This window comes from Callorhinchus milii, unplaced genomic scaffold (genome assembly GCF_018977255.1).
Source record: "Callorhinchus milii isolate IMCB2004 unplaced genomic scaffold, IMCB_Cmil_1.0 Scaffold2, whole genome shotgun sequence".
Classification (NCBI taxonomy): domain Eukaryota; kingdom Metazoa; phylum Chordata; class Chondrichthyes; order Chimaeriformes; family Callorhinchidae; genus Callorhinchus; species Callorhinchus milii.
The window spans coordinates 96,272,429-96,299,553 of NW_024704743.1; the positions used below are offsets into that span (position 1 = coordinate 96,272,429).

Below are 27,125 nucleotides of genomic sequence, written 5' to 3' on the forward strand. Positions count from 1 at the left end.
GAAATCATGTATGTTATAAAACAAAAAGAGCATTGCTCAAACATTGCTCAAAATTGCTGACTTCTTCCTCACTGTATACAGCCGTCAGACCTAGATGCACAGTCAGATATAGTAATATATCCAGAACGTAGTGTAAATAACAACACGTAGGAGGACATCAGTTCAAGGTTAATGTCTAATCTCACAGTTAAAGTAATGTTAATAGGATGATGTCACCTGAACACTCAATTAGGTTCCATCTTTGCAATCCCGCTCTGCTATCCATTACACAATATATCATATAATTGGTCAAATAATTGCTTACAGAATAAAACGTGATTGATGAATTGCTCAAGGGTGCTTAGACCAGATCAAGAAACTTTAATTTACATGGTTCATTAAGCAATGAATGGAGAAAAATCATTGCGGAATGTGACTACAATTACAAGACTTTCCCTCTGTAGATTCTGAAAAATAATCTATACTTCGCTGTACGAATTGAATTAGGCAATAATGAAAGTGAACATGTGAATCTATTTGGATCTATGTCTTGTCACTCATTCAACCCGCAAAAGGCAGAGCCTGCTTCAATGGTGAAAAGTCACTAAATCTTCCTCCTCCAGGAGGAAGGGTGTACATAAATAAATAAATAGAGTGTAATCTGGGCTGAAAGAAAACACAGACCTTCAACCTCGTGTCTGTATCTCCAGTGACGCATGGGTTTTCCATTAACAGGTTCCCATTGTCCTTTCTTTCATCTTACTCTTTGGATCAGCTATGTTTTGCCAACCATTGTAATTGGTGTGGAAGGTCTGTAAATAGGGTTGCCACCTTCTGCAATGAAAAAGATGTGGGGCGGTGGGGGGAGTGGGGTCTGACGACAAGGAAGCAGGGCAGATTCATCTTATAGCAACTCCACACTCTCCTTTCCCTTTGACCACTGCTGCACCTCTTTGTCTAGTCATTTTTGTCTTTGTTGCCCCTCCTCTTTCTTTGGTCTTTCTCTTGGCTCTTCTCCACAGCGTTTGCCAGATTTACTGCTTATCTTTACCTTACTTCACTCCAGTCCACCTCACTGCCCTGTGCCCGTTATTTATTGCTCCCAGTCACACACCCCACATCCCGTGAAATTTACAGCACTTCAGAATGAGTTTGATGTGATCACACTGTTGTGAAACATTACAAATTTGTTCCAATTTGCTGATTATCACCAAACTCAGTAACCCTCCCCACCCCCTCACACACACACAATAGATTACAATCTACAATCATACCCCTTCACCTCACCCAAAGCCTCGATATGATATCATCCAAGGGTATCCCTGTGCTGAATACTGCCACAATCACCGGGATCATCATTTGAGTACAAATGAAGAAGGTATTCAGCTACTGAATGAAGTCAGTAACCTGTGAAAGCAGCATTTAATTACTACCTCAACACTACTATTGAATTGAAGAAGGCCAGACACTCAGCATTTCCAAGGTGGCCCCACAATGTTGTAAAAACAGCACCCGATCTCAGCACGAATGCATCAGGGGAATGGTTACTGAGGCCATCACTGAATTGTACAAATTTGTAGCCTTTTGAAAAGTATTTGATGGGATATTTATCACTTGGAACACATAATGAAACACTAAAAATCTCACCCCCTCAGTTCCCCTAACCCTAAATCCATTACCTCAGGCCTTTCTATCTTCCATGGACCAATCATTCCTCTCCTGTGCCCCTGCCACTTTCCTTATCCATTACTCACACGTCCTCTTCCCAAGAGGGATTTTTAAGCCAGAAAAAAAGCAGCTGTTCTGGTTAGAAACCAGTTGGGTGGGAACACTATCTGCAAGTGACACACGCTTAGATAAACTACACTCCTGGGTCTAGATTTCTGTCCCTTCTTAGACTCTGTGGGCCTTTGTTCTTTATTATTTCAGCAATTTATCTGTCAATGTTAGCCCAACCCTCGAACCCCAGCTGTGGTTAGATATCAGTAAACCTGAGTGCCTCAGCATTGTTTTTCCCTTTGCTGTCTCTACCTCTGACACTGTATAATATTAATAATTATCCTTCATTTGATATAGCACTGGGAGAACATCTCAAAGCGCTTCACATGATATACTGTATAAGTATAGTTGAACACAGTCAATTTGCACAAAGAAATGTGTCACAAATAGCCATGAAGTGAATGACTTATTTTATTTTGGGGATTGTTGTCCAGGGCACCATGAGAAACTCCATTTTATTTTCGAATAGTGCCATGGGAGCTTTAACGCCCACCTGAATAGGCTAACGGGACCTAAGTTTATCGCCTCATCCAAAGGATGGCACTATGAACAGTGCATGGCACTCCCAACACTGCACTGAAGAGTCAGCGTAGGCACTGAATTCAAAGTCCCAGCATGGGGCTTGAACCCACAACCTGAGGACATAAAGGATCCCTTTGGCAGTACTTTTGGTTGAAGGTGGAGTTTAAAGATCCTGTGACACTGCTTCAAAAGATGCCAAGTATTGGTCAAACATCCCCCAGATTATTTGTTCGGTCACCTCAAGACTGCTCACAGCCAACCCCAATACTCTCTTCACCCATTGTCCACACAAAGGCAGTGTCCAAAAAGGATTACTGAATAGTAACCTAGAGTGGGAATCCTGTCTGATGTCTCCCCTGCCTACTGGTCCTTTCACCAATCTTAGCACCACCATCACGACAAGAGCTGAGATCACCAATTTCAGCATGGACCAGGGACGGAGTCAGGGTTTAAAGTCTCAGGTATTTAGCACTGAACCACATCTTAGTGACATTTTTTACCTATCCTGCATATCATATTAAACTTACAATTGCAAAGAACAGATCAGCTGTGGAGGTTCCCTATGGAGTGTAGATGATGATATGCAGCTTTATTGAATTCAGCTTTACACCAGAACCCAACATACATAAAATGTTATAGAATTCATATCCTGTACAAGTTGCGTTGTACAGAATATGCGCATTGTCCCTCATACTGCACCAGTTTATGAATGGTAACCACTATTAATCCAAAGTGCTAGAGTTGTTCCCTGGCATGAAAGCACGCACTGGTGTGAGAGAGGGGCAGCAGTCAGGATCTGGTCAGTACATGACATGTACACTTCAGCACATGATTATTTTTACAGGAGCCTCAGTATATCTGAGAGGCAGAAAGACAACAGAACGTTAATTGGATAGCTAGTTGCAAGTTTTGGTGGTACCATGTCAGTAATATGTAAGAGCTCAGGCCTGTTGTTTGTTTAGCTGTGTAAAGCTCAATGCTTTGCTGCCTTAACCTGACAGTGTTGGTTACCTAGCTGGACTCCACATTACTGAGACTTTACTGCTGTTTGTTTCACTGCTCCACACAAACAAGTGAAGTCAAACCCTTGTGTATTTCCACTTAATCACGAGGCTGCAGTCACTCCTTTTCTGCTCGCACACAATCCAGTGCAAGTAACTGCGCTGTCCAAAGAAAGAGACAAGTTTGTTTATTCCCATCATTGTATCCCTGGCACACTTCCATTACTTTCATCATTGGGTGATTGATCTGTCCTCAAATAAGAGTAGTGGTGTCGATTAAACAGGAGCACGCCCACTGGAGAGCTATTCAGCTCAGCAAGTTCAGCACTACATACAAGGACAATAGAGGACAGTGAGCATGTTAATTAGGATGTAGGTTCCAGCAAGCAGATGGAGTACCTTGGTTACAGCAGCCGACTAAAAGGCATTTTGTCTCGACAGCCATCACCCACTGAGCGCTTTTCTTTCCTTCAAATTTTACCGCTATCAAGACTCTATTGACATGTAAAGCCTGTACTGCTGAAAGGAATGCAGCTCATTCTTTGGGTATATTCATTTATCTAAGCAGACCATAGACCAAAGCATGTTCCCATCTCTTAGACATCATTAAATACCAAAGGACTCGACGTCATAGAATTGTTCCCATTTGAAAAAGATTCTTCAGGTGCAGCCAATATATCTACCAGCTGCCACTGAACTTGACGACAGAAAAGCTGATGTGGTATTAGGGGTTGTTGACAATGTTTTTATTTATTAAACTGAGCCACAAACTAGTTCCAAATGAGCCCCGAAGTTTGCAGTTCAAAAGGTCAGAGGGCTTCCATTTGTTACCTCTTCCTCCACTTGAATCCCAGTGGAACCCTAATAACGATAATAATGGCCGAGCCCGCACAATATGTGTTGCTAATATTTGTCAAGGATTTGATGTTTCATTGCCTCGTCCCCATAATATCTTTATGGTTATAGCTCTTCACAGCGTGACCACTTGTTCTAGCAGCTGAGCTTGTAAATTACTTTATTTTTTATGATCTATGCCCAGTCAAAGTTTAGTTTATAACGAATGCCTTCATTTTCCCTGTTATAAAATTGTACCCACTGAACACTATGCTTTAACCCTGTACAAACCCAATGAAATACATAGCTCCCTACAAGGCTGTAGATGCCAAATTGATTGGGATGTTTAAAAGGGAAACAGATAGATACTTGGGGATTAAGGGTATTAAAGGATACAGAGAAAAGGCAGGGAAATGGTATTAAAAGATCTTCTATAATGTAATAAAATGCTGGAACAGACTTGACGGACTGAATGGTTTAGTTACTGTTCTATGTTCTTAATGTCACTCAATAACTCATTTGGCAATGGATTTATTTTTAGAAATTTAAATTTAGAAAGGTCTTACTCTGCCTCTCTGCCCCTTCAGGCTGGTGTGTAAGACCTGTACGTTTCAAGGCTGTGAATTTCTCCAGGGCCACAGTTGACATTGCTTCATGGTCAGCTGAGAGAAGCACTAGTCTGTGACAATGAGTGACGTTCACCCTTTTTGGCAAGCAATTCCAGCAAGTGACAGCCTGCCCCAAAACAACACCAAGAAACAACACAAAACAACTGCATATGTGTGATATTATCCACTTGTATAGACTGTTGATATGAAGTGTCAGCCTGGCTCAGTTGGTAGCACTCTTGTCTCTGAGTCAGATGATTGTTTGTTAAAGCCTTACATTGAGACTTTAAATTTTCATAAATGAGCCTGACACAGCAGTGGAATGCTGGGGTTTGCTGCATTGTTGTAGGCGCCGACTTTCAGATCAGACATTAAACCTAGGACCCATCTGCCTAATTCAGGTGGACGTTAAAAATATCTCATGGCACTATTTGAAAAGAGAAGGGAGTTTCTCTCAGTGTCCTGACCAACAATTTCCAAGATAAAATTGTTGGTTTCACTTCATGACTGTTTGTGGGACATTGCTGTGTGCAAATTGACATCCGTGTTTGTCTACAAAACACATGGTTGCTGCACTTTACGGTAAAATCTCGTGATTGTTTTGAGATGTCCTCCCAACATGAAAGGTGGTATATATAAAGATTATTGTTATATTTTTGTGAGCTTTTGTGAATTGTTCATCCTGATATATAGGAGTGGAAAATGGGACATTTTATAACAGATTTGAATGTGATAATTGTGAAACACAACATCTTTCACCCCACAAGTTCTGCTGATAGCAATAAAGAAAGAAGAAGTGGATGAATGGTCTAGTTAATGTGATCACTGTCCTTTTCCTCTGGGACCTGAATTACCATCCAGCTAAGTTGCTGGCCTGAAATCATCTTTTTCTCCTGTCTACAAAAGATTCATAATGGAAATGAATCTAAGTAATTTCAACTGGTTATGGTCCCACAATTCAAATCTGCTTATAATTCAGCACTAAATGGACAGTCTCACAGAAAGAACCCACAAAGCCTGACATGGGAAATTGAAATGCAATAGGAGGCAGTCTTCTAAGGCTAAGGAAGTGAAACATTATTAAGCCAGTGTAAAGATATCTTCACCCTGTATCTAACCTTTGCTGAAATAACTCATCTTGGAGTGTTTTCTTTTGCAATAAACATTATGTCCAAAATTCTAGTCTTAGCTCATAAGAAAAATCTGTCGTAAAGCTTAAGATTGTGCAATTTTGTGGGAAATTCTTTTTAAGATCTGTGAAAAAACAACTTTGATCTTCAGTGAACATCCTCAAATTTCTCCTCCTTTCCTCGCTGCTCTTTGACCACGCCCTTGGGCATCTTTCCACTCCCACCCCCACGGCTGTCAACCAAGCCAGGACTGTTAAGTGCCTTGGGACGTCCTTCTGACATGGAAGTCCAACTAAATAAATGTAAATTTGTATTGTATTGTTTTGCTCATCTTTATGCAGCACTTTGTAACTTTCTTCCCATATTCATAAAGGTACCGTATAAGTGCAAGTTGTTTTTGTTTCTTAAACTCACCATGACTTATTTGGATGTGAAAATAAGTGAAGTGACTGTTATTTTTCTGCAGGTGATGATTGGTATCTATACCATTTGACGATCAATGTGTTGAGAGAGAGCTTCCCAGAGTGGACAATGCCGCTATATCCCTATTTGGCAACTGTATCTCCAGATGTTCCCAAGGGTACCCCTGTTTTCCAGCTTTCTGCTTGGGACTTCACTGAAGATGCCAATGATGGAATAGAATACTTTCTAAAAGAGGGTAAGAGCGCACACAGAAAATAGTAACAATTTCTTGTAAGATTATTTATTTTTGCTATGACAACTATCTCCTTTTTTTCGGTAAGGTATGTGTCATGGTTTTCATTTCTCTGCTCTCTCTCCCTGTCATTGTGTGTATTTCTCCCAATCCATTGTCCCTTCCAGTTTTCTCCCTGGAGGGGAAGGGCTTATGCTCTGCTGAATACCTACCCTCAAGCACGATCAGAAGGTTGTTGGTTCAGGAATGACTGGTGAAAGCCTGTGTCTTATCACTCAGTGGTAAATCTGCTCTCAGTGTTTGGACAACAACAACAACAAAATTACATTTATATAGCGCCTTTCTGAAAATTGCACCAGAGTCAGGAGAAGGATTTATTCTCTGCCAGTTTCTATCTTGTTGTATAATAAAGCAGTGGAGGGAATGGTGGAAAATATATCTAGCTCCTCATTTTGAATGTATTTCTGGAGATTAATGGAAGGTTTGCATGACTGAGCGGACTGGGAGCTGGAGAGATATTGGCTGAAACAACATTATACACACACTACACTATTTAATTTCACACAGCCCCAGGAAGCCAGTTAAAAGATTCATGATTACTCAACACAATAGTTATTAACTATTACATCAAGATGATATTATCATAAAGATAATAGAAATCTGCAGCTTTAGCCTCACATTGAAGTACATGATATAGTATTTCCATTGAAAGTTCCTTTAGCTGAGAGTATGGGACATTATGGGCCATAGTCTTGTCTACTTCCTCCCCTCATACCCCTATTAGTAAGGCCCAGGGCCTCTTATCCAGCAGTCTGGGGAGGACTCTGGTCCAAGGCATGGTAAATAAATGACAGGTAGGCAGCCTTTGAATGGAAGCCATCACCATCTGGTGGGGAGGCAGGTCCTCTACCACCTGTGCCACTGGGTAGCTTTGACTGCATTTCTGAATAATAATAATTCCACCGAGTCTCTGTTTTACATGTGTTTTATTAATAAATGCTGCACAGATGGACGGATGGGAGGTTTGGTGGAAAATACAAAGGAAAAAAAAAGTAGCTGGCACTGCTATTGCAAAGCAATTTTGTCTTGAGAGATAGAGTTAGATCAGTGAAACGTGTTAAGGAGTCGGGAGGGTCAAAGTGAACATCACATGGCAGTTCTATGGGCCAGACCAGTTCTACTGTTTCCTCTCCCAGCTCTTGCAATACGCGGTGGTGGAATTATTGTGCGGTGGGGTATAACGGTCACTGGATGACTAGATGTACGCTGAGAGATATTCAGGAGCTCTGCTACATTCAGTGCTATAATGTATTAATAATACCAGTCTATGAGCATGCTCTGGTCAACAGTTATTTATGTAGCTGGTTTCCTGCATTGAACATTTGTTTATTAAATCTTAGTCCTGTAGAACCAGTGCTTTGTTTTTTTCCATTTTTGACTAAATGCAGCTTTAAATTTAAGAGAGAATTGGATAGCTAATCGAAGGGTATGAGAGAATGGCGTAAGGTTTTTTTTTCACTTGGGAGAGACCAGATAGTTTCTAGTCCCGTGTGTCTGTATTAAAGGACTTACCAAAGTCATTTATGCTGAAAAGTTGCATTTATAAAAATGATGATTCATTTTGAAATGTTATCGGGTACTAATATAATATATAATAACTTCTGGAATACAGGTAAGTGAATTTGTTTACGATCACAGTGTAATGAATGGGACCCCAATGGCACCAGTCAGTGATGAAAGATAAATGAGTTTGTATAATCCAGGGATGTACTGCCTGCTCTTAAACCTTATTGTTTTAATGAACTCTGATGTTATTAATTTTCTTGTGTAGCTTGAGTGGGTGCAATGTTTATTTGATCAATCAAAGAATAATTAACATTTATAACTTACTTGATTTTTTAATGTTGATTAATTCACACACGATTATTGCCCACTCTTGCCATGGTTTCCAAATGAGTCTTGGTTTGAAAATGCCACTCCAACATCAAAACTTTTAGCTCATAATCTAGGCTGACATAACTATACAATGCTGAGGGAGCACTGCAAGGTCAGAAGTGCATCCTTCGGATGAGAAGTTAAACTGAAATCCTACCTGCCTGTTCAGATAGATGTTAAAGATCCCATGGCACTTTTTGAAAAGAGAAGGGAGTTTCTCCAGGTGTCCTGGCCAACAAGCCCCAAATAAAATTGGTTAGTTACTCCATGGCTGTTTGTGAGACATTGCTGTGTACAAATTGGCTGCTGCATTTATCTATAAATACTGTCACTACACTTTACAGATACATTGTGATGCACTTTGAGACATTCTCAATACTATAGACCTTTATCAAATGCAAGGATTATGTATTTGTTATAAGTTAATTCTGGATATTTCCCCATAGAAACATTACAGTAAAGCCTAGTTCTATCCTTGCTCAGTTGCTCAGTGTCCCTACACATTATTGCACATTCACCTTCCTTAGGGATCTCTGTGAACCCAATGGGCTGTAAATAACAATAACAACTTGCCGGAATCCTGGCATATTTTTCCTTTTCCTAGTCTAAGGGTACTTGCAGAAAGCAATTTTTAAACCCTAACTATCATGTCATCTGGGACACAGCTCAGCTGGAGATCAAACTTGGGACCTACCTGGTTTAGATGGTTCAGTGTAAATCCACTAAGCCATCACGGGAAATTTGTAGAAGCCCCATGTTAAAGTACAATCACTGAGTACTAAGCAGCAGATTGTTCTGGATAAATCTAGAAAGAATGAAATCCTGCAAGCTTCAAGATGGGAACATCGCTAAGATGTCATTGTAATGAAAACACCCTTGGGTATCCCAGATTAGTTCATGCATAGAGGATATGTCCTGAGCAGTCTCCAGAATTGAGTCTAACCAGATAAATCTTGAGTAGAGTCACTGATCACAGAACCCGATGGGCCACAACCAACAACAACTTGCATTTATGTAGCGCTTTTCACTTACAGAACATCTTAAATCACTTGACTATTTGTTCATTGACTACTCATAATGCTCGAATTATATTGAAAATTGAAAAAAAAGTTTTCTCATACCTCAAGAAAGTCATCTGCATTTGGTCTGTGGAAATAATGATTTTCACTGATGTTCCCTCACGCGAAAGATAAAATTGAATTAATGTCTTCAAGTAGTCTTCCAAACAGCTTTGTGTCCCACTCAATGTTTGAAATCTAAAGGCATGCAAAGTGAATCTGTATAATGAGAATACGTTATCAGAATAATCCAGCAACTGAACACTCCTGTTTAGTTGCTTTCTCTTCGTGCACCTAACATGTCACAACTTTGGCACTTGCAGGCGGCGAAGCGCGATTCGAAGTTGACAGGAGCACAGGCATCATCAGGACCACAGGCTTGACTCTGCTCAGACACAATGAATATGTGCTAACAGTGCTTGCTGTCGACAGACGAGGCAACAAAGGTCCTTATGCATCTATTTTCATTCTGGTCGGCTCCAGACCCCCACAGTTCACCAACGTGTCCTACAGTGTGTTTGTTTCTGAAAATAGCCCAGCAGGACAGACGTAAGTAGCAACTGCCAGAGTCTATTAGTCTGAGGCAACTGGCTCAAACATTACCAATTGAAGTAGCTGTCACTTCTCTGAGTGCTTAGTTTGCCAGACAGCCTCAAAATATGTTTGACATCACTTAATATCTACAGAAAGGACATTCCTAATATTGGTAAAGGGATCGCGTATGTGGCTGAACCATTTTATTTGATGCTTGGACTGTTGTTGTATCTTGGCTATTATATTATATGCCAATTTGAGGCAACAATGTCTCATCCACTAAAACTGATCTCCTGCAATTTATCTCAGATTCATAACAATGCCATTTCCAATAGGACATATCAGAGCTTTATAAAAGTTGTAATGATTTATGTGTATGTGTCGCAATGTCTGCAGCACTATCATCCCTCAGGGATCTAGCCTGACAGAAATGTAGAACAGCCTGATAGGTTTTCATCACCTGCTCCTCCCCCAGATGTAAAAAGGCCTGTAGAAGGTATTAGAATTACAGTGAACATAGAAACAGGAAGACCCAGTCACTGACAACAGTCATATCAGGCATCAGATTCAATAGGTAACAGAGTGCTATTTGCACAAAAATGCTGTTGGTAATTCGCTGGCTTATGCCGCAGAAAAATGAAGCATTCTATTGCCTTGCAAATTAAACTTTCTTCTCCTTAAATATCTATATGGTGGTGATGATGGGATTTAAGTGCTCTAAGAATTTGTTATTTAGTACTTTCTTATTAATTGTTAATAGTTACCACTGCAATGTAACCTGCCTACACTAGTGAATATTGTGGTTTAATTCTTGCTGATACATTGACTCCTCCCTCTAAAAAATTAATGTTGATCCAGTTTGAATTTTCCTATAATTTCTCCTCCTCTCCTGAAGCCTCTGACTCCTATGGGAATCCAGTTGAATAGGTACCGTCTGCCCTCCTGCACCGTGTTCCAACAGCCATTCTTTATTCATGAGCCTGGGCATGGGTGTCAGGAAGCTACTTGATCATCGGCACATCAGGGTGAAGCCTTACCCTAAGCTACTCAAGACACGTGCATAGGAATGAGATCTCAAACTGATTTTACCCTCCAATTCCAGTGCCATTACTGGTCTGGTTACATAACTTACCATTGAAATGCCTAGGAGCTTCCTGATACTTACAGCTCAGCGGTGCTTTCAGACCTATTAAAATGATGTAACATGGCTTTAATAGATTTACACACATATAGAGACAACTGATGGAAGTTTAGAGTTCTGTTTTGAATGTATTTATGCACATTTAATGTATATATTAGATGCCAGGGTAGGAATGAGCTTTGACTGTGAATGTCTCAGGTCTCATCGCTCTTCAGTTGTGTCGTAATTTTTCTCCCCTGGTACGGCCTAGATAAACATGTCATTTGGGGGAAGAACATTAATATATTTTTCTGTTGTTCTGATGATATCACACAAGTCTTAAATTTAAGTGGGTGTAAACCACCCACCAGAGAAAAGAAACACTCTTCACTTGATTATACGTTGGCGTGAGAATTATTCAAGATGCTTTCTAGCTCTCCTCTCCTATTACATTGTTGTACTCCATTAGCATGAACCCATAGCACTAATGGACTCATGTTTACTTGAGCAGTTAATCTGGATGCATTCCAGCATAATAGCCATTTCATGGATCGCTTTGAAGTGTCCATTTCCAGCGAAATTTAAATTATAGCAAGATTTGAAACAAGTCAAAGTTATTCTACTCTGAATAATGAAGCGTTGAATGGCTGTGTATGTTTTATGATATTGAACATTTGAAAGGCACATAGATATTTCTGTTAATTTCTTCTAATAAAAGTGTACCTGTGTACACAGTCTCAAACCAGCAAAGGGCGTTTAGTGTTCAAAGAAGTACTGGAAGCACTGTACATGGACACAGTTAAAAAGAAACGTAGACAAAAAGTTCAGCTAGTTGTGATTATTCCTATAGTCTTTACAATGGAAAATTCATTGTAGGAGATTGTTTTATTTACATCCTCTATGATCCAGCCAAACTCAGCTCTCCTTACCAGTCTGCCCTTCCAGAAATACCTGTGATCCAACAAAAATCTTCTGATTTCCAACATTCTTCAACATTTTGCAATTTAAGATTGTGCTGAATTTTGGAAAATTCTTAAATTTAGTTTAATATGGAAGCAGTTTTCTGCAGTTCTGATGTGTTAAACAGTTGTTTGTTTTTTCTCAGTGACATGAAATGAAATATTTATTGAAGTAAAGAGTTAATTGAATAAATCATTGCTTATAACAGTCCTGAACAAGCTCCACTAGTACGAAAACTTAGTTATTTTCTTACAGGAGCCCAGTCCACGAGGCAGGCTTCAGGAAGCCTCTGCCATTTGCTGTGGTTAGGCTTGTTGTGTTCTGTCTATCTCACTCTTACATTTGCCATCAGATGATTGAACGCCATCCTCATGTTCAGGCAGGACAATCTGAAGCCATTGGCAACACTGACCCAGCACATTACCTCCATCCAACCATTACTTCTTAGTCTCCATCGAGCAATGTTGCCTCCGGCCTAAAAAAAAATCCTGCAATGTTGCAAGACATAAAGTACTAAGGGCATCTCTCCAACACTTTTCAGCATGACTCTCCTGTCTCTCCACTCTATGTTGACACTGGTATTTCCTGTTGAGAGCACCATATATATGGCCACCACATCAAGGGGAAATTATCACTTTGTGCTTGTTGAACTGGGGTCACAGTGCCCTTGGGCACTGGCTTCCGATTTGGCTATGGACTGGACAGCAAATTTTAACTCTTCTGGAGAATATCACTTAAATAATGCAGTTTTCATCTGTTGATGTTTTGCCACAAAAAGGTTTTATAGAATGAGTCCAACAGACCCCTTTACTCCAGAACTGTTTTGCTGATGTAGTTTCCAGCCCAAAGTCCCTCATTATATATCTGTGTCTGGGGCTTTAACCCTGGATTATTTTGAAGAATACATTGCTAACCATAGAATTTTAAGTATCTCAAGCTCAGAACTGACATACAAACATGAGTCAAAATGATGTTTAAATTTTCTTTATCGGTTAGCGAGGTTAGACCTGCTCACCCCCCATTAACCGAATTATACCGAAAAGTTCCACTTTGGGAACGAGGGTTTGATGGTTTCTAAACATATCCCATTTTCCCATTGAAGAATGTTGTTGAGATGTCTTCAGCTCTTGCCTGAAGAGCAGCAAGGAGGCAGGGAAGGTGGTGGAGATAGGTGCGAGATAAGTCACTTTGAGCCCTCATGGAGATTTGACTCGTTGCCCACTTGAAGGGGACTAATTGACCTCCTCCTATCCTTCTCCCTGATGGCACCTTTGTTGATTGGTCTCCATCTTGTGCTGAAATAGGTCACATGGTCTTGTCCAGAGTATTTGCTAAACTTAATGCCACCGTTTAGATTTCGCTAGCCTGGCAGTTACTCCACCTCTACAGCTGAGATAAGCCTGTGAATGTACGTGATACCCTTAAGCCTTTAAACAGTTTGCTGAAGAGTCTCTGCGAGATGTTGGAGAGGATTGAGTGCACACCAGAGAGCAGAAGGAAGCAGATGAAGCTTCTGCCTTGAGGGCACAGCATTGCAAATCTGGAAACGGATTGGCAGACAGCCTCAGAAAATTCATTCACACTGACCAAAGTGACAGAATTGCAGTGGTAATGCTTTCATCTCCAAAACAAAATTGTACAGGTTTCTGGATGGCTGGAAAAGAATGTTCGGTGAACTGTACACGCAGCAAGTTATCTCTTAAAGGAGCCAGAAGCATGCATACAAATAAAACAGCACTGGTTTCTGTAGAGGTCAAAACCACTAGAACTGGGCTACTTCAGCTTGGTCACCTGCAGCTCAGGAGCATTTGTTGCTCTGACAAAACAGCAGGACCAGTTGTCCTGTCCCACTACTGTTCCAGGCCTCTGCTTATCTCATGGCCAGTTCGTACCAGACAATTCCTCAGATAGAGTGACCTGAAAGGTTCATTTTCTAGTGGCCCACACCAAGACACTGAGCTTGTTACCAAGAAAGGTTGAGAAACACAGGTCAATAGTAAGCAATCACCACTTTTTACCACATTGTTGGCTAATGTGACAATTATCACTCGTGATAATATCGCAGCAATTCCAATCTCCACCCCAACACACCTTCAAATTTTAAATTATAATAATAATAATCCTTGCGTTTGATATAGTGCCTTGTGGTGCGCAATTGGCTGCCACGTTTCACCCACAAAATATACAGTCAATTCACTTTACAGTATTCTGTGAAGCGCTTTGAGACGTCTAGAAGATGTGAAAAGTCCTATATCAAATGCAAGGATCATGATTATTATTATTATTACGTTGTTGAGATGTCTCAAAGCGCTTCACAGGATATACTGTTTTGTGGGCGAAATTATGCACAATTTTGGAAGATTATTAAATTCATTCCTAATTTGGGATGATGTTGTCCTTAGTTCTCAAATCCATTTTTTATTATATTTTAGAGCAACTATTTTAAGGCTAAGAGCATGAGAAATGTCAGGCCACAGAGGTGTTTTAAGAAGGGATTCACTCATAGTGACTCAATTACTAACAGGAAATATTATCAGTAACTGTATATGACCCTTTCATGGGATCTCCGCAAACCACGAACTGCTCTTCGGAGCAGGAATTCTAGTAATTGAATGTATTGATTTACTGACAGGATCCCTCTTCAGAAACACTCAGTCATTATGGAATCCTGTAGCTTAGTGGTTAAAACACTCACCTCGCAAGCGAGAGGACATGGGTTTGATTCCCAGGCAGGGTGAAACGTTGGGCAAATTTCCTTACTCCACCTGCTTCTGTTCACCTAGCAGTTAGTAAGAACAGGTTGTTAGTTGATTGGCAGATCGTTTTACCGGAGTAATAATCCTTTTAAAAAAAAGAAATTGGTCACTCTGGCTATTTGTGGGACACTGCTGTGCGCAATTGGATGCCGCGTTTCACCCACAAAACATACAGTCACTAGACTTTACAGTATATTTTGTGAAGCACTTTGTGACGTCTCTAGACATGATAAGGCATTATATCAAATGCAAGAAGTATTATTATTAGTGAATCCTGATATAAACCTGCACTTTATTGACACATTGTCTATCAAACCCATTGTCAAAGGCCATAACCCAATAATTGAGATGCTCAATGCTGGTATAAACCATACAGTGGTTTATGCACATCATTTCAAGATTGTCTTAAATTCACTGCAAAGTAATTGCCATTGATTTTAATAATAATAATCCTTACATTTGATAAATGCGCCTTATCACATCGTTGAGACATTTCAAAGCACTTCACAGCACTTCACAGGATATACTATAAAAAAATTTGGCTATGTCAAAAAACTTCATGTATAGTGATTGCTTTTTGTAGGTAAACACAGCAGGCATGCTGCACCAAGGGTAAAGTCCCACAAACAGCCATGAAGCAAAAGACCAGTTTATCTGGAGCATCTTTGCTGGTGACCAGAGCGCTGGAGAAACACTCCCTTCTGTCATGGGATCTTCAATGTCCATTGAATATCAGGCAGATAGAACTGTTCATAATATCTCATTGAAAGCATGACACATCTGACAATACAATGCTCCTCAAGTACTATGAGCTCAAGTCCTAAAGTGAGGCCTGAACCCACAATGACTTGGGACTTAGCACAGTTAGAGTAGCTGAAGGATTTTTACTTTGAAAATATCAATTGTTCCCCCAGTGTCCTGGCCAACAATCCCACAGATAAAATTGGTCATTCATTTCATGGCTGTTTGTGGGACTTTGCTGTGTATAAACTGGCAACCATATTTGCCTCCAAAATGCAGTCACTACACTTTACAGTAAATCCTGTTAAGGGCTTTGAGGCGTCTTCCTGATGTGAAATGCCCTGTGTCAAATCCAAGGATTTATTGCAAGATTATTTTCTGGGGAAAGCACTGGGGCTCTTCCTAAGCATGTAAGAGTGGCTGATCCGTACGTCTTAGTTTCACACCAGGCAGTGTTATTTTCTGCTGAACATTAGCGGAACACTTTGTGATTTTTTTTAATGAAATGTGTAAGTTAAATGCTCTGAATGATGTGAAGGTCTGCTTTGAGTTGATCTTCAGACTGCTCCTGAACTAACTGGTGAATCATCTGCCTGGATTTACATAAAACAGGAACATTTGCCCCTGTGGCATCAAATGTAAACTGACGCAGCAGATGATGAGGGCAGAGATTATCTGACACAGAATAATCTTGTGGCATTTCATAATGCATTTGATGATAAGTATCAGCCTAAATTCAAGATGAACTATGGAAAATGACTTACGTCGTGATCATTATTACCAAGCTCAGTAATCCTCATGTACTATACTTGTGTTGAGATTGGCCTTTTTCCCCCCATTTTACCAACCTCATGTTACCATCTTGGCACATTGTGATCTAGATAGGATTTTGCTGTTGGGATTCCCTTGGGGAATTATACTGTATTGAAGCCATGGGGGACAGCGGGGGTGGAGAGGATGGGAGAGGCTGATACGGGGAGAAAATCATCCCTATTCAGGTAATAATCACACTAGCTCACTGCCCAGGTAAAGATCAGTAGTGATAGCTTGATATTCTTGTTGGATGTAATTGGAATGAGAATGAGTCGCAGAGTTGGAGAGTGAGTGTGGTTCCTCTGATGCCTTTCGAGCCTGAGGTGAGACACCTAGACACACACACACACTGCAGAAGAAAGTTACCAGAAAGTGGTCTTGAGTGACCGCCTCCTTAGTAACATTTAAATTATCTATTGACACGCTGCACATGTGCTCAGCTTTTTCTCCTCAGCCACAGTCGCAGCTCCTTATTCCTCTCCTGCTTGAAGTGAAGTTGCTTTGCCTGCAGCAGTATAAACAGGGCATTAATTGTCATGGTTGGTGGTAAAATCCCAACTCCAGTTTCAAACGTTTTCAACTCCCTTCCAGCGCTGCTGTGGTAAGAGCGGCTGAGCTGAGCCGACCGAGTCTGCAGATTGCCTCCAACCTGCAGCCTGGCCTCATTCCCCAAGGCAGCCTGTGGGAGACAGCTGTGATGGATGTGATAGTCTCACTATCATATCTATCACTGCAGCTGACCTGGAGGGAGCCAGAGCCTGCTGGGCAGACATTGAGTGAGACCTGCTATTTAAAAAAGGGTCAGCTTTTTATTTAAAGGAGCCTTGTCTTCACAAAAAAGTAACAACTTATCTATCAGCTTGCATTGTACTGTGTGTGACACTGTTTATATAAAGGAACTTCTCAAAGTGTTTAACCCTGGGAAGGAAAAATATTGAAAGAAGTAGGTCTTTAGATACTGTATTTGAAAGCAGGAGAGAGTAAAGGAACATGGTTTTTGAAGAGAGGACAAAGGAGTGGTGGCAAAAGTCTCTGCTTTGAGAGTGGAGCAGAGAAAGTGGAGCACCAAACCAATAAACATCAACAAAAACAACTTGCATTTATACAGCGCCCTTCATGCGGAGCACATGATCCAATATCAGGATCAGAAAATCAGACTCGGAGTGTGTGGGGCGGGATGTGGAGTTGAAGGGGATTGCACAGGTACTGGTAGTGAGGCTATGAAAAGATACAGAATAAGGATGAAGATCTTGAAATTAGTCTGCGGTTGGACCAGAGAGCCAGTGAAGCCGAACAAGGGTGATGGTGATAAAAGGCAGGAATCAGGCCATGGAGCTTTGGTGGAGTTGAAGTACGTGAAGGGTAGAAACAGGGATAGCAATGGCAACGAGGGCAGGTTGGAGTTGAGCAATGAAAATGGTGTCATGGAGAGGCGCACCGTACTAAGGCGATAGAGCAGAATGGAACAATGCTGAAGGGAACTGAGAGGGCAAGGTGGCACAGCGAGCCATAAAACAGACACACGGGATGTTACCGGTTGATAAATTGTCATTTGCAGGCAATTCAGAGGTGCTGTGTTTATTATTCGTAGTAATGTGATGTAATTTACATTGTAACATTATGTGTCCAGAAATGACAATGTAAAAGTTTGACAGACTGCAGCTTTATGAACATGAGTATAAATTCCTCCTGGGTTTAGATTTACTCCCATTAACGCAGCATTTCAGAGGGTCCAGAATTTGATAAATTCTTCAATTTTAGCCTTAATTTTGAAGATGATTTTCTACACGTTCTGTTAAAAACCTGCCAGGAAACTGACTTCAAAGTTCAGACTGAATTCAACCATTTGCCACATTCTGGATGTGCTGAAATACTACATTAATAGAGTAAATCTAGACCAGGTGGAATTTCACCTCAACGATACTTCCCTGTGGCGGCAGATCATGGTATCCTCACAGCTACTCCTTTTGAACACCGATAATAACTCAGATATAATCTGATTGCTTTAACTTTGCTTCAGTTTGTTTAATCCCACGAATCACTGACAGTGCACATATTCTGCATTGGCTCCAACTTACCTTGAAAAATCTTAAATACAGATGCCCGATGGAAAATCAGAGCTGACTCCCAATTTCCAGTTATGCTATTAACCTCAATGTTAACGGACTGCCATGCTTGACAAGTTATCAGTTCAGTATTAAAACCTCCTGTCATAATAATTGCTTGCCACCTACTGCACTATTGCACTAGGATTATGTATGAGAGTCAGTACTCAACAAAATGCACCCAAGAAAATAGCCCAATTTTCCACTTAGTATTTGGGTACTACCACTTTATGTGTGTGAGACCTATTACGGACTATTGCAGCTTGAGAACTGCACGTGATGTTCTCTGTATATTATTAATAATAATCCTTGCATTTGATATAGTGCTTATCGCATTGTTGAGCTATCTCAAATGCAAATGCTAAAAGATTACTATTATTACAGACTACAACAACAACAACAAGATTACATTTGTATAGAGCCTTTCATGTTGGGAGGACGTCCCAAGGCGCTGGACAGAGTACAGCATTTCAGACCTGAGCTGGGGTCAGGAGGGGAGAAGGGAGGAGAGGAGAAAGGGCGTTGGCCGATGACATGATCGAAGAGGAGGGTCTTGAGGAGGGACTTGAAGTAGGCTAAGGAGGGGTTGAGGCGGAGTGATTGGGGATGGAATTCCAGAGGTTGGGGGCAGAGTGGCTGAAGGCTCTCCCACAATGGTAGGTCAGGGGACGTGGAGCAGGCCGGAGCCGGCTGAGCGGAGGGAGTGGGTGGGTTGGTAGGGGGTTAGGAGGTCGCAGAGGTAGGGTGGAGTGAGGCCATGGAGGGCTTTGTAAGTGAGGACCAGGATCTTGAACTGGATCCTCTGAAGGATAGGGAGCCAATGGATTCGGGCGAGAATGGAGGAGATGGGGTCATGGAGTTTGGTGCTGGCGAGGACACGGGCTGCAGAGTTCTGGATTATCTGCAGCCTGTGGAGGGAGGAGTTGGGAAGGCCGACAAGCAGGACGTTTGCATAGTCGAGCCTGGAGGTGATGGAGGCATGAACAAGAGTTTCAGCGGCTTGAGGGGTGAGGTAGTGGCGGAGTCGGGTGATGTCACGGAGGTGAGGTAAGGCAGAACGGGTCATGGCTTGGATGTGGGGAAGAAAAGACAGTTGAGGGTCGAACAAGACATCTAGGTTCGTGACTGGCTTGGTGAGTTGAAGTGTGCAACCATGGAGGTTGATGCTGCCAGAGCCTGAGGTGCAGAGGTGCTGGCGTGAGCCTATCAGGAGGGCCTCAGTCTTGTTCACATTCAACTGTAGGAAATTTGCCCTCATCCAGGACTTAATGTCCAATAGGCAGTCTGTCAGGACAGCAGATGTCGTGGAGTTGAGGGTGGAGCAGAAAGATAGAGTTGGGTGTCATCCGCATACATGTGGAAGTTGACCCCATGTCTGCGGATGATGTCACCAAGGGGGAGCATGTGGATATTAAAGAGGAGAGGGCCAAGGACAGAGCCCTGGGGGACGCCAGATGTGACAGTGTGGGCGCTGGAGGAGAAACCGTTAGAGGCAACAAAGTGGAGACGGTGAGAGAGATAGATTAGTACAACCTCAGCACTGTACACAATAGTTTCTGTTCTTTGTAATGCATTATTATTTTGCCCACAAAATATACAGTCAATTCACTTTACAGTATATTCTGTGAAGTTCTTTGAGACGTCTCGAAGATGTGACTAGGCGCTATATCAAATGCAAGCATAATTATAGGATTGTTATTATTACTTGTTGACAAGCGCACTTGACTGCACGAGTGGTAAATATATAGAACAAGACTGCCTCAGGAAGCATATTGTATCAACAAATTCAAGAAGAAATAAGACAGCTATTTTCTTCAATTGAGGAATGTGAGAGACAAGAACGGTATAAGATCTTTTCGTTGGTTTGTTTATTGATTTGCTCATTCGTTTGTTTGTCTTGAGGATTGGACAAATGGAGAACAGTGATCTTTTCCCAATGGGTACATTACTATGTTAAGTTAGAAAATGCACACATCACTTGCCTCGAAATTCCAACCTGTTTAAGATTGAGCGGAATTGTGGCAAACTCTTAGATTCAGACTTAATTTAGAACCTGGTTCTTTTTAAAAATTTTGAAAACCAGCTTTCAAATAAAGTCTGAATTTAAGATTTTTTCATAGTTCTGCACCGTCTTAAATTTAAAATCAAAATAGTCTTTCAAGCTAAGTCCATGAGTATTTCAGGTCCATTAACAAACAAGTTGAGCCTAGAGATTTCAAAAGATACAGTATACTTTGATTCTTGATAATAAACAGAAACCTCTGTAATCTATTGATCAGTGTAACTAGTATTAAAACTTCATGGGGGCATTTTCAAGACAAAGTGGAGTTAACGTATTGTATAGATTTTCACATTAATAAAAAAAACTGTAGATATTACAGTCTTCTCATGATTTAGACAGTTGGGGATGGTCTGTGGTAGTTATAAGTAACTAATGCCCCTGTGGTTTTGCTGGAGCTTTAATATGATTTTTCACAACAACACCTCTCTTATTTATGCTTCCTCTTTGACAGGTTCGTAGTTGTAGAAGCCATCTCGTTCCAGAAAAGACCTTTGTCATACTCCCTGCTGATCAATCCCAGTAGTCTGTTCAGTGTAAACCAGGACAATGGAGAGCTGAGCCTGACACACAGCATTGATTATGAAACTGAGAACCACCTCTACCACCTGCTGGTCCGAGCGCTGGAAGCAGGCACAGGATTCAGCAGTGTCACCGAGGTATGTTGGAAGCAACAGCTGAGAGTTAAATAATTTATAGCATTGATATTCCTGGACCCGTTCCTCAGTTTCCTAGAGGCATCTTTTAGGTACAAGGTGCATAGTAAAATATGTATTTCAGCCTGTGTTCACAGGACAGGACGGCAGACTGTATCCTCAGCTATTTCTGGATTTGTAGTAGAATTGCTAATAATTTCAGCTTTTTTTTCTTCAACAACAACAAATTGTACTTATATAGTCCCTTTCACATAGGATGACATCTCAATGTACTTTATAGAGATGGAGTGAGAGCCTGAGCTGGGTGGGAGAAAAGGGGATAGGTGCAAAATGCAGTCAAGCAGATAGGTTTTTGGATGGCTTTTGAAAGCAGCAAGAGTGGACTCCAAGAGAGAGTGAGTGAGTTTTTGAAAGAGAGACAGTGATCTCTTATCACCAACACTCTGCTGTTTGTTGTTTTTAAAATACATTTTTTGGATTGAGAAATGCATTTGAGAAGAGCCAAGGCCCTCTGTTTGGTACACCACCTGAAAAGTGTAGGAAAGAGACTGAGATCAAACAGGTGGTGGTTTTGTGATGCCAAGTGTGCAGTTCAAATGCCCCCAGATTGCATGAGGAAGGGACACTATTAATTCCAATTAAGGAATACCTCTCCACAGCAATCTGTGCCACCCATTATAACTCATTCAAAAGGGTGGACATGCTGATTGCTCCTCCAATGCATCTTTGAGAAACAAGGCCATTTGTGACTCTCCCTGAACAGGTCAACAAAGTTGTGCAGCTCAGTATGTGGGGAGGGGAGGAGGGTTATAGCTTTAAACACAGATCCTGCCTCCTCCCAACACCATGTCCTCCAATATGGTGTCTTAAAATCAATGGAGTAACCAACGTAGCACCAATCTTTTCCATGTTATTAAACACCCCGCATCCGCCTTGTGGCTCATTATAATATTTGAAAACTAACTTACTTACATGCACATATATGGAGGTAAAATTGTCTGGAAGCATGAAAATTCTCTGTAAAATTATCTGGAAGCATGAAATGCTCTCTTGCTGTACAGCTGCAGTGTAAACTAAGCATTACAGTAATACTGGAGTCACATTTAGGATTTAATAACCTTTGCTTTTGACCTGTTAAAAACACTTCACAAATATTTGCTATCAAGAGTGCTGACTCAGTATTTCCAGGCAAATTGGGCAGTTGATTGGAGTAAAGCAGGTCCCCCAAACAGGGAGAAAGTCTCTTCACGTCTTGAATGTGTGTGTGTGTCTGTCTCTTTGTATTTGCGCATGGCTCACTCTGTGTATCTGTGTGTGTGTGTGGCTCTCTCTCACACTCACACTCTATCTCTCTTGACTCTCTCAAGCTGACTATCTTTCTCTGTGTCTCTCTATGCTAGCATAGGTGAAGATGCAGAAACTCTCAGAGCAACAGATCTCTTGGGTGGGGGTGGGGGAGCTGTAAGTAGCCTCGTGGATAAAAATAACACAGCGCTTATTAAGTTAAATATTGTACTTTTACAAACTTTCAACAGTCAATAAAGAAACCCACAATTTACACAGATGCAAACAGCAACCATTCCCAGGCAATAACTGCCTGAAAACGAGCAGACTGCAGTCAGGGGATATAGAGCATCCAAGCAGCAACACATGGGGACTCTGCTCGGAGATTGGAAGCGTAATCAGCCTAGAGCTGAGCTCACCCTACTCTCAAGCTGTTCTAATGCTGATTAATAGACTCTCACTTTCTTTCAATATTGATGCCATCTGTGGAAAACGCGCACATGAAAAGTGTTGGTAATCCTGCGGTAAAACCATTCCAGCACTTGATGCATAGACTAAGTGGATTCCTCAGACTTTCTGAGCTGCTTTTAATGAAGTCATTTGTCATTCAGGCTGAAGAATGTCTTTGTTCATCTTTTATTTGGGTTGAAATTCTAAAAGTTGCTTTTCTTTTGTCTACGCGAGATGAAATAAATCAGTGGATTAAAAAGTGAAGATCATGCTCATTTTATCAGATTCTGCAAATTGTATTTACATATTTTAAAGTTAAAGAGTAGGATTTTCATTACCCTGAATATTGTGACCTGTTTTATTTAATTTATTTCATGTTATTATTTATCTGTTTTAAATAAGATGGTTCTTACAGATATTACTAGAAGAGAATTTTTGCTGCGCTTATAGAGATGTCCCACACTGCAGTTGAACTGTATTATTAAATAAATAATGGTGCTTGGGTTTAATAATGTTTTATCTTGTCGAAATTCATCAAAGTTTTTCATAGGTAATGTTTATGTCAAGTACGTGTTTGTAGGTAAATACAGCAGCCATTTTGCACCAGCAAAGCCCCACAAACAGCCAGAACTGAACGATGAATTAAGTATTTTTGGCCAGGATCTGGGAGAAACTCGGTGAAAAAGTGAAACACTAAACTGAGGTCCCGCCTTGCTTATTCAGAAAGATGTCAAAGATCCCATGAAACTATTTGAAAAGAGAAAGGAGTTTTCTCCTGGTGACCTGGCCAACAATCCTCTATATTAATCGGTCCTTTCACCACATTGATCATGGAATCCTACAAATGCAAATGGCTACCACATTTGCCAAGAAAAAAAGCAGTCACTACGCTTGACAGCAAGTAACTGTGAAGTATTTGAGACATAGTAACATGATGAGATGCTATAAAAATGCATGTTTTTCCTTATCCAGCAAGGCCCCTTCCCTCCCACCCAAACATGGCTTGAGAATCTAAGTGAGATTGGACATTGCTCCTTTAGTCATCACTTTCTCTTGGCAGTGCTGGTCTGTGATGGACAAATTGGAAACAGTGCTACTTCTAAAACAAATTGCTCTCTTTTACAGTTAACAAAATTGCATGCATTATTAATTTCCGCCACCTCACTTTGCCTCTGAGGAGTTCTGTGTTTTACTGTCTGCCCATTATCTTGCAGGTAGTAATTCACATTAATGATGAAAATGACTGCATGCCAGAGTTCCTCCACTCCATCTACAGTCGTGACAACATTCCTGAAACTATTCCCGTGGGCACGTCCTTATTGCAAGGTTGTACATCTCTTTATTTTTAATTATGTAACTATCTATACATACTGTGCCTCCTGCCCACTATCCGGGCTTTTAGTAAATGCGATTAACCTTGAATGTATTCTATATATCTGTGCTACTGTGAACCATTCCCATGATCTTCAGCTAAAGAAAACTCATACAGGAAGATTTTCCACCTGGGCCTAGAGTTACTCTACTTTCTTAGCAAACATTTCACCTACACAAAGTCGCTACACCTTACAGTATATCCTATAAAATATATTGAGATGTCCTTCCCATGTGAAAGGCACTGTAACAAATGTAAGCATTATTATATCAAAGAGCCCAGAATTTGACAAATTGTTGGGTTCAGTCTCAAATTTGAAGCCGTTTTTTTGTATTTCTTAAAATAACTTAAGAACTTTAAGATTTGCCAGATTCTGGACATTTCAGTATAAGGGAAATTACCTACTGGGGAAATTTCTACCCCAAAAAGCAAGCTGTAAAATGTGGCAATGACCCTGAGCCTTAAAATTTAACAGAATTTTAAGCAATTCTTAAAATTCATCCTTCATCCTGGAATGTTTTTTTTTAGCATTTGTGGAAATTCAGCTTCCAGGTGAAGATTAAATTTGAGACATTTCCACAATTCTGCGCAACCTTAAATGTTAACATTTCAAATGTTTAAGAAATTCCAAGGCAGAGAGACCTTGAATAATTGTAGGCCTCAGATTATATGACTGTGAGGAGTGTTACTCGTGATGTTGTAATCCATTTATATCCTCCCCCCAAGCACAATGCAACACTGTTAGGGTCAATCATACTGAGGAAATAATTCCTATTTTGCTTGTTAAATCTCATAAGTTAAAGTGTAAAATGGTCGGGGTATCTTATACTGTGGTAAACCATAGAATCATACAATCCTATAGCACAGAATGCGGTCATTCAGCCCATCTTGCCTGTGCCGGGTCTTTGAAAGAGCTTTCCAATTAATCAGAATCCCCTGCTCTCTCCCCATAGCCTTGCAGATGTTTTCATTTCAGTGTCATGTTTCAATGTCAAATAATGTCAGCCTGGAAGTGCCTGAGTCAAGAATTCAATCAAACCAATTGAAAATGCACTTGGAAGAACTATGAAAAAAATGTCTGGTTTGAAACTCGCCAGCGACTGGACAAGTATTTATTTTAAATTGATATGCTAAAAGATTTTCTAGTGTTAAGTCAAAAAAATTTAATCTAGTACTTCAGTGGGCAAACGGCTGCCAGGCAAGATTGGACGTGAACCATTAGTGCAGCCTGCAAAGTGTGCATACCTGGGATGTGTTTAAAATATTATGGTAAAGAGTGAATGCAGTTTTAATAGGAACTGAGTGAAGCCTGAAGCACGCAGAGCTTTCATTCGCGAGGCTGCTGGTAGAATGAGGCTGCTCTTAATATGCTGTCTGTGCTCTTCACTGAATTCCTAGGCTGCAGTCTACTCATGCTCTGTGTTGTGTTTTCTGTGTTGACACTTCTGTGAGGCTGAAAGTTATTTGTTTATAAGATTAAAGCTTTCGTATCCATCAACAAAGAGGAACGCTTTAGCTCTTTATTGCTGCCACCTCATCAGAGGCAGAGTGAAGTTAGCTCTCTTAATAGGGCGAGAATGTTGGCACTGCTCCTAATGACAGGGCTTTCTCCTTTGATTATTTTCAAGTCACTTTTGATCTAGAAATGTCAACATTGACTCATTTAGTTGCGCTTGACTCATTTATATACAAATTAGATTTGAACTTTTATAAAGTGAGGATGCTGGTAAAGTACGTTTAATTAAAACCTCCTTTCTACCTGAAAGGAATATTTAATGAAAGATTATTCATGTCATGACAGAAATATGAGATTGTTCAAATTAAACCACCTCTGCAGGAGAGGAGCAGCGAGGGGATTTGACATGGTTAGACACACTGACTAACTTTGTTTAATGAGCTGATCGTCTATATTTGATAAAGTGCTTCCTTGTAACTTGAAGCTTCCAAGTACCTTGTCAGCGTTCCTCAAAGCACACCAAGCCAGACTTGTATTTGGTGGCAAATCCAGGCTGGATGGATGATTAGTGGAAACAAATCCACAACTCAGTTAACTTCACTTCATTCTGCGAAAAATAAATAACTTGTGCTTTTTATCACGTGGAAACATCTCACAAGTGATTACTGTTTTTCTGTAAGTGAAGCCCATTGAGCTACCCTCAGTATAACACCCGCAGCTGGCATTAAACCCCAGAAATTGACCAGGCTACAAGGCCACAACCCGATTGAAAACTGACCAAACTGCAGGACTTCAGACACCCACCAGCCCAGTACATTCAGGCCAGTAACTAGTTCCTAACTTTTAATGGCTGATAGATTTTCAAAATACCACTCACAATCCTTTGGTGAGAGTTACCAACTGTTTTCCATAAAAACATAGGAGGGGTTTCAGCATTCTCTATGCTTACAATTGCCCAGACTAGATTAATCTGATACACTGACAATGAACCATCTTCTACTTCCACATTTTAACCCGTTGTAAGCACAACACTATATTGGATATGAAACGCTTTCCACATTTGTGAGCAGCACCCACCAACCCTCCCCTCATCTTGCAGTGCCTTGGATCAATTCAGGTCCCCTCTCCTCACATGGGAAGTGTTCAAAACTGTGTAAATATATGTGTACACAAGTCCACAATACTGTGCACCGTAGAGACCTACAGAACACAAGGAGGTAATTTGGCTCATTGCCCCTGTGCTGCCTCTCTGAAAGATCTATCCATTGAGTCCCATTCTCCTGCCTTCTCTGCACATCCTCTCCTTTTCAGACATTTA

The 27,125-nt window shown here is 40.8% G+C and overlaps 1 protein-coding gene across 1 annotated transcript in view; it reads left to right on the forward strand.

Moving 5' to 3' along the window:
• The window catches only part of si:dkey-22o22.2 (neural-cadherin), a 134,376-nt gene that overhangs the window by 58,413 nt on the left and 48,838 nt on the right, over nt 1-27,125 (forward strand). The window contains exons 2-5 of the mRNA XM_007888374.2: nt 6,320-6,511; nt 9,825-10,050; nt 21,044-21,248; nt 24,194-24,305. Coding sequence (XP_007886565.2) covers nt 6,320-6,511; nt 9,825-10,050; nt 21,044-21,248; nt 24,194-24,305 — 735 coding nt within the window. The remainder of the gene's footprint in view (nt 1-6,319; nt 6,512-9,824; nt 10,051-21,043; nt 21,249-24,193; nt 24,306-27,125) is intronic.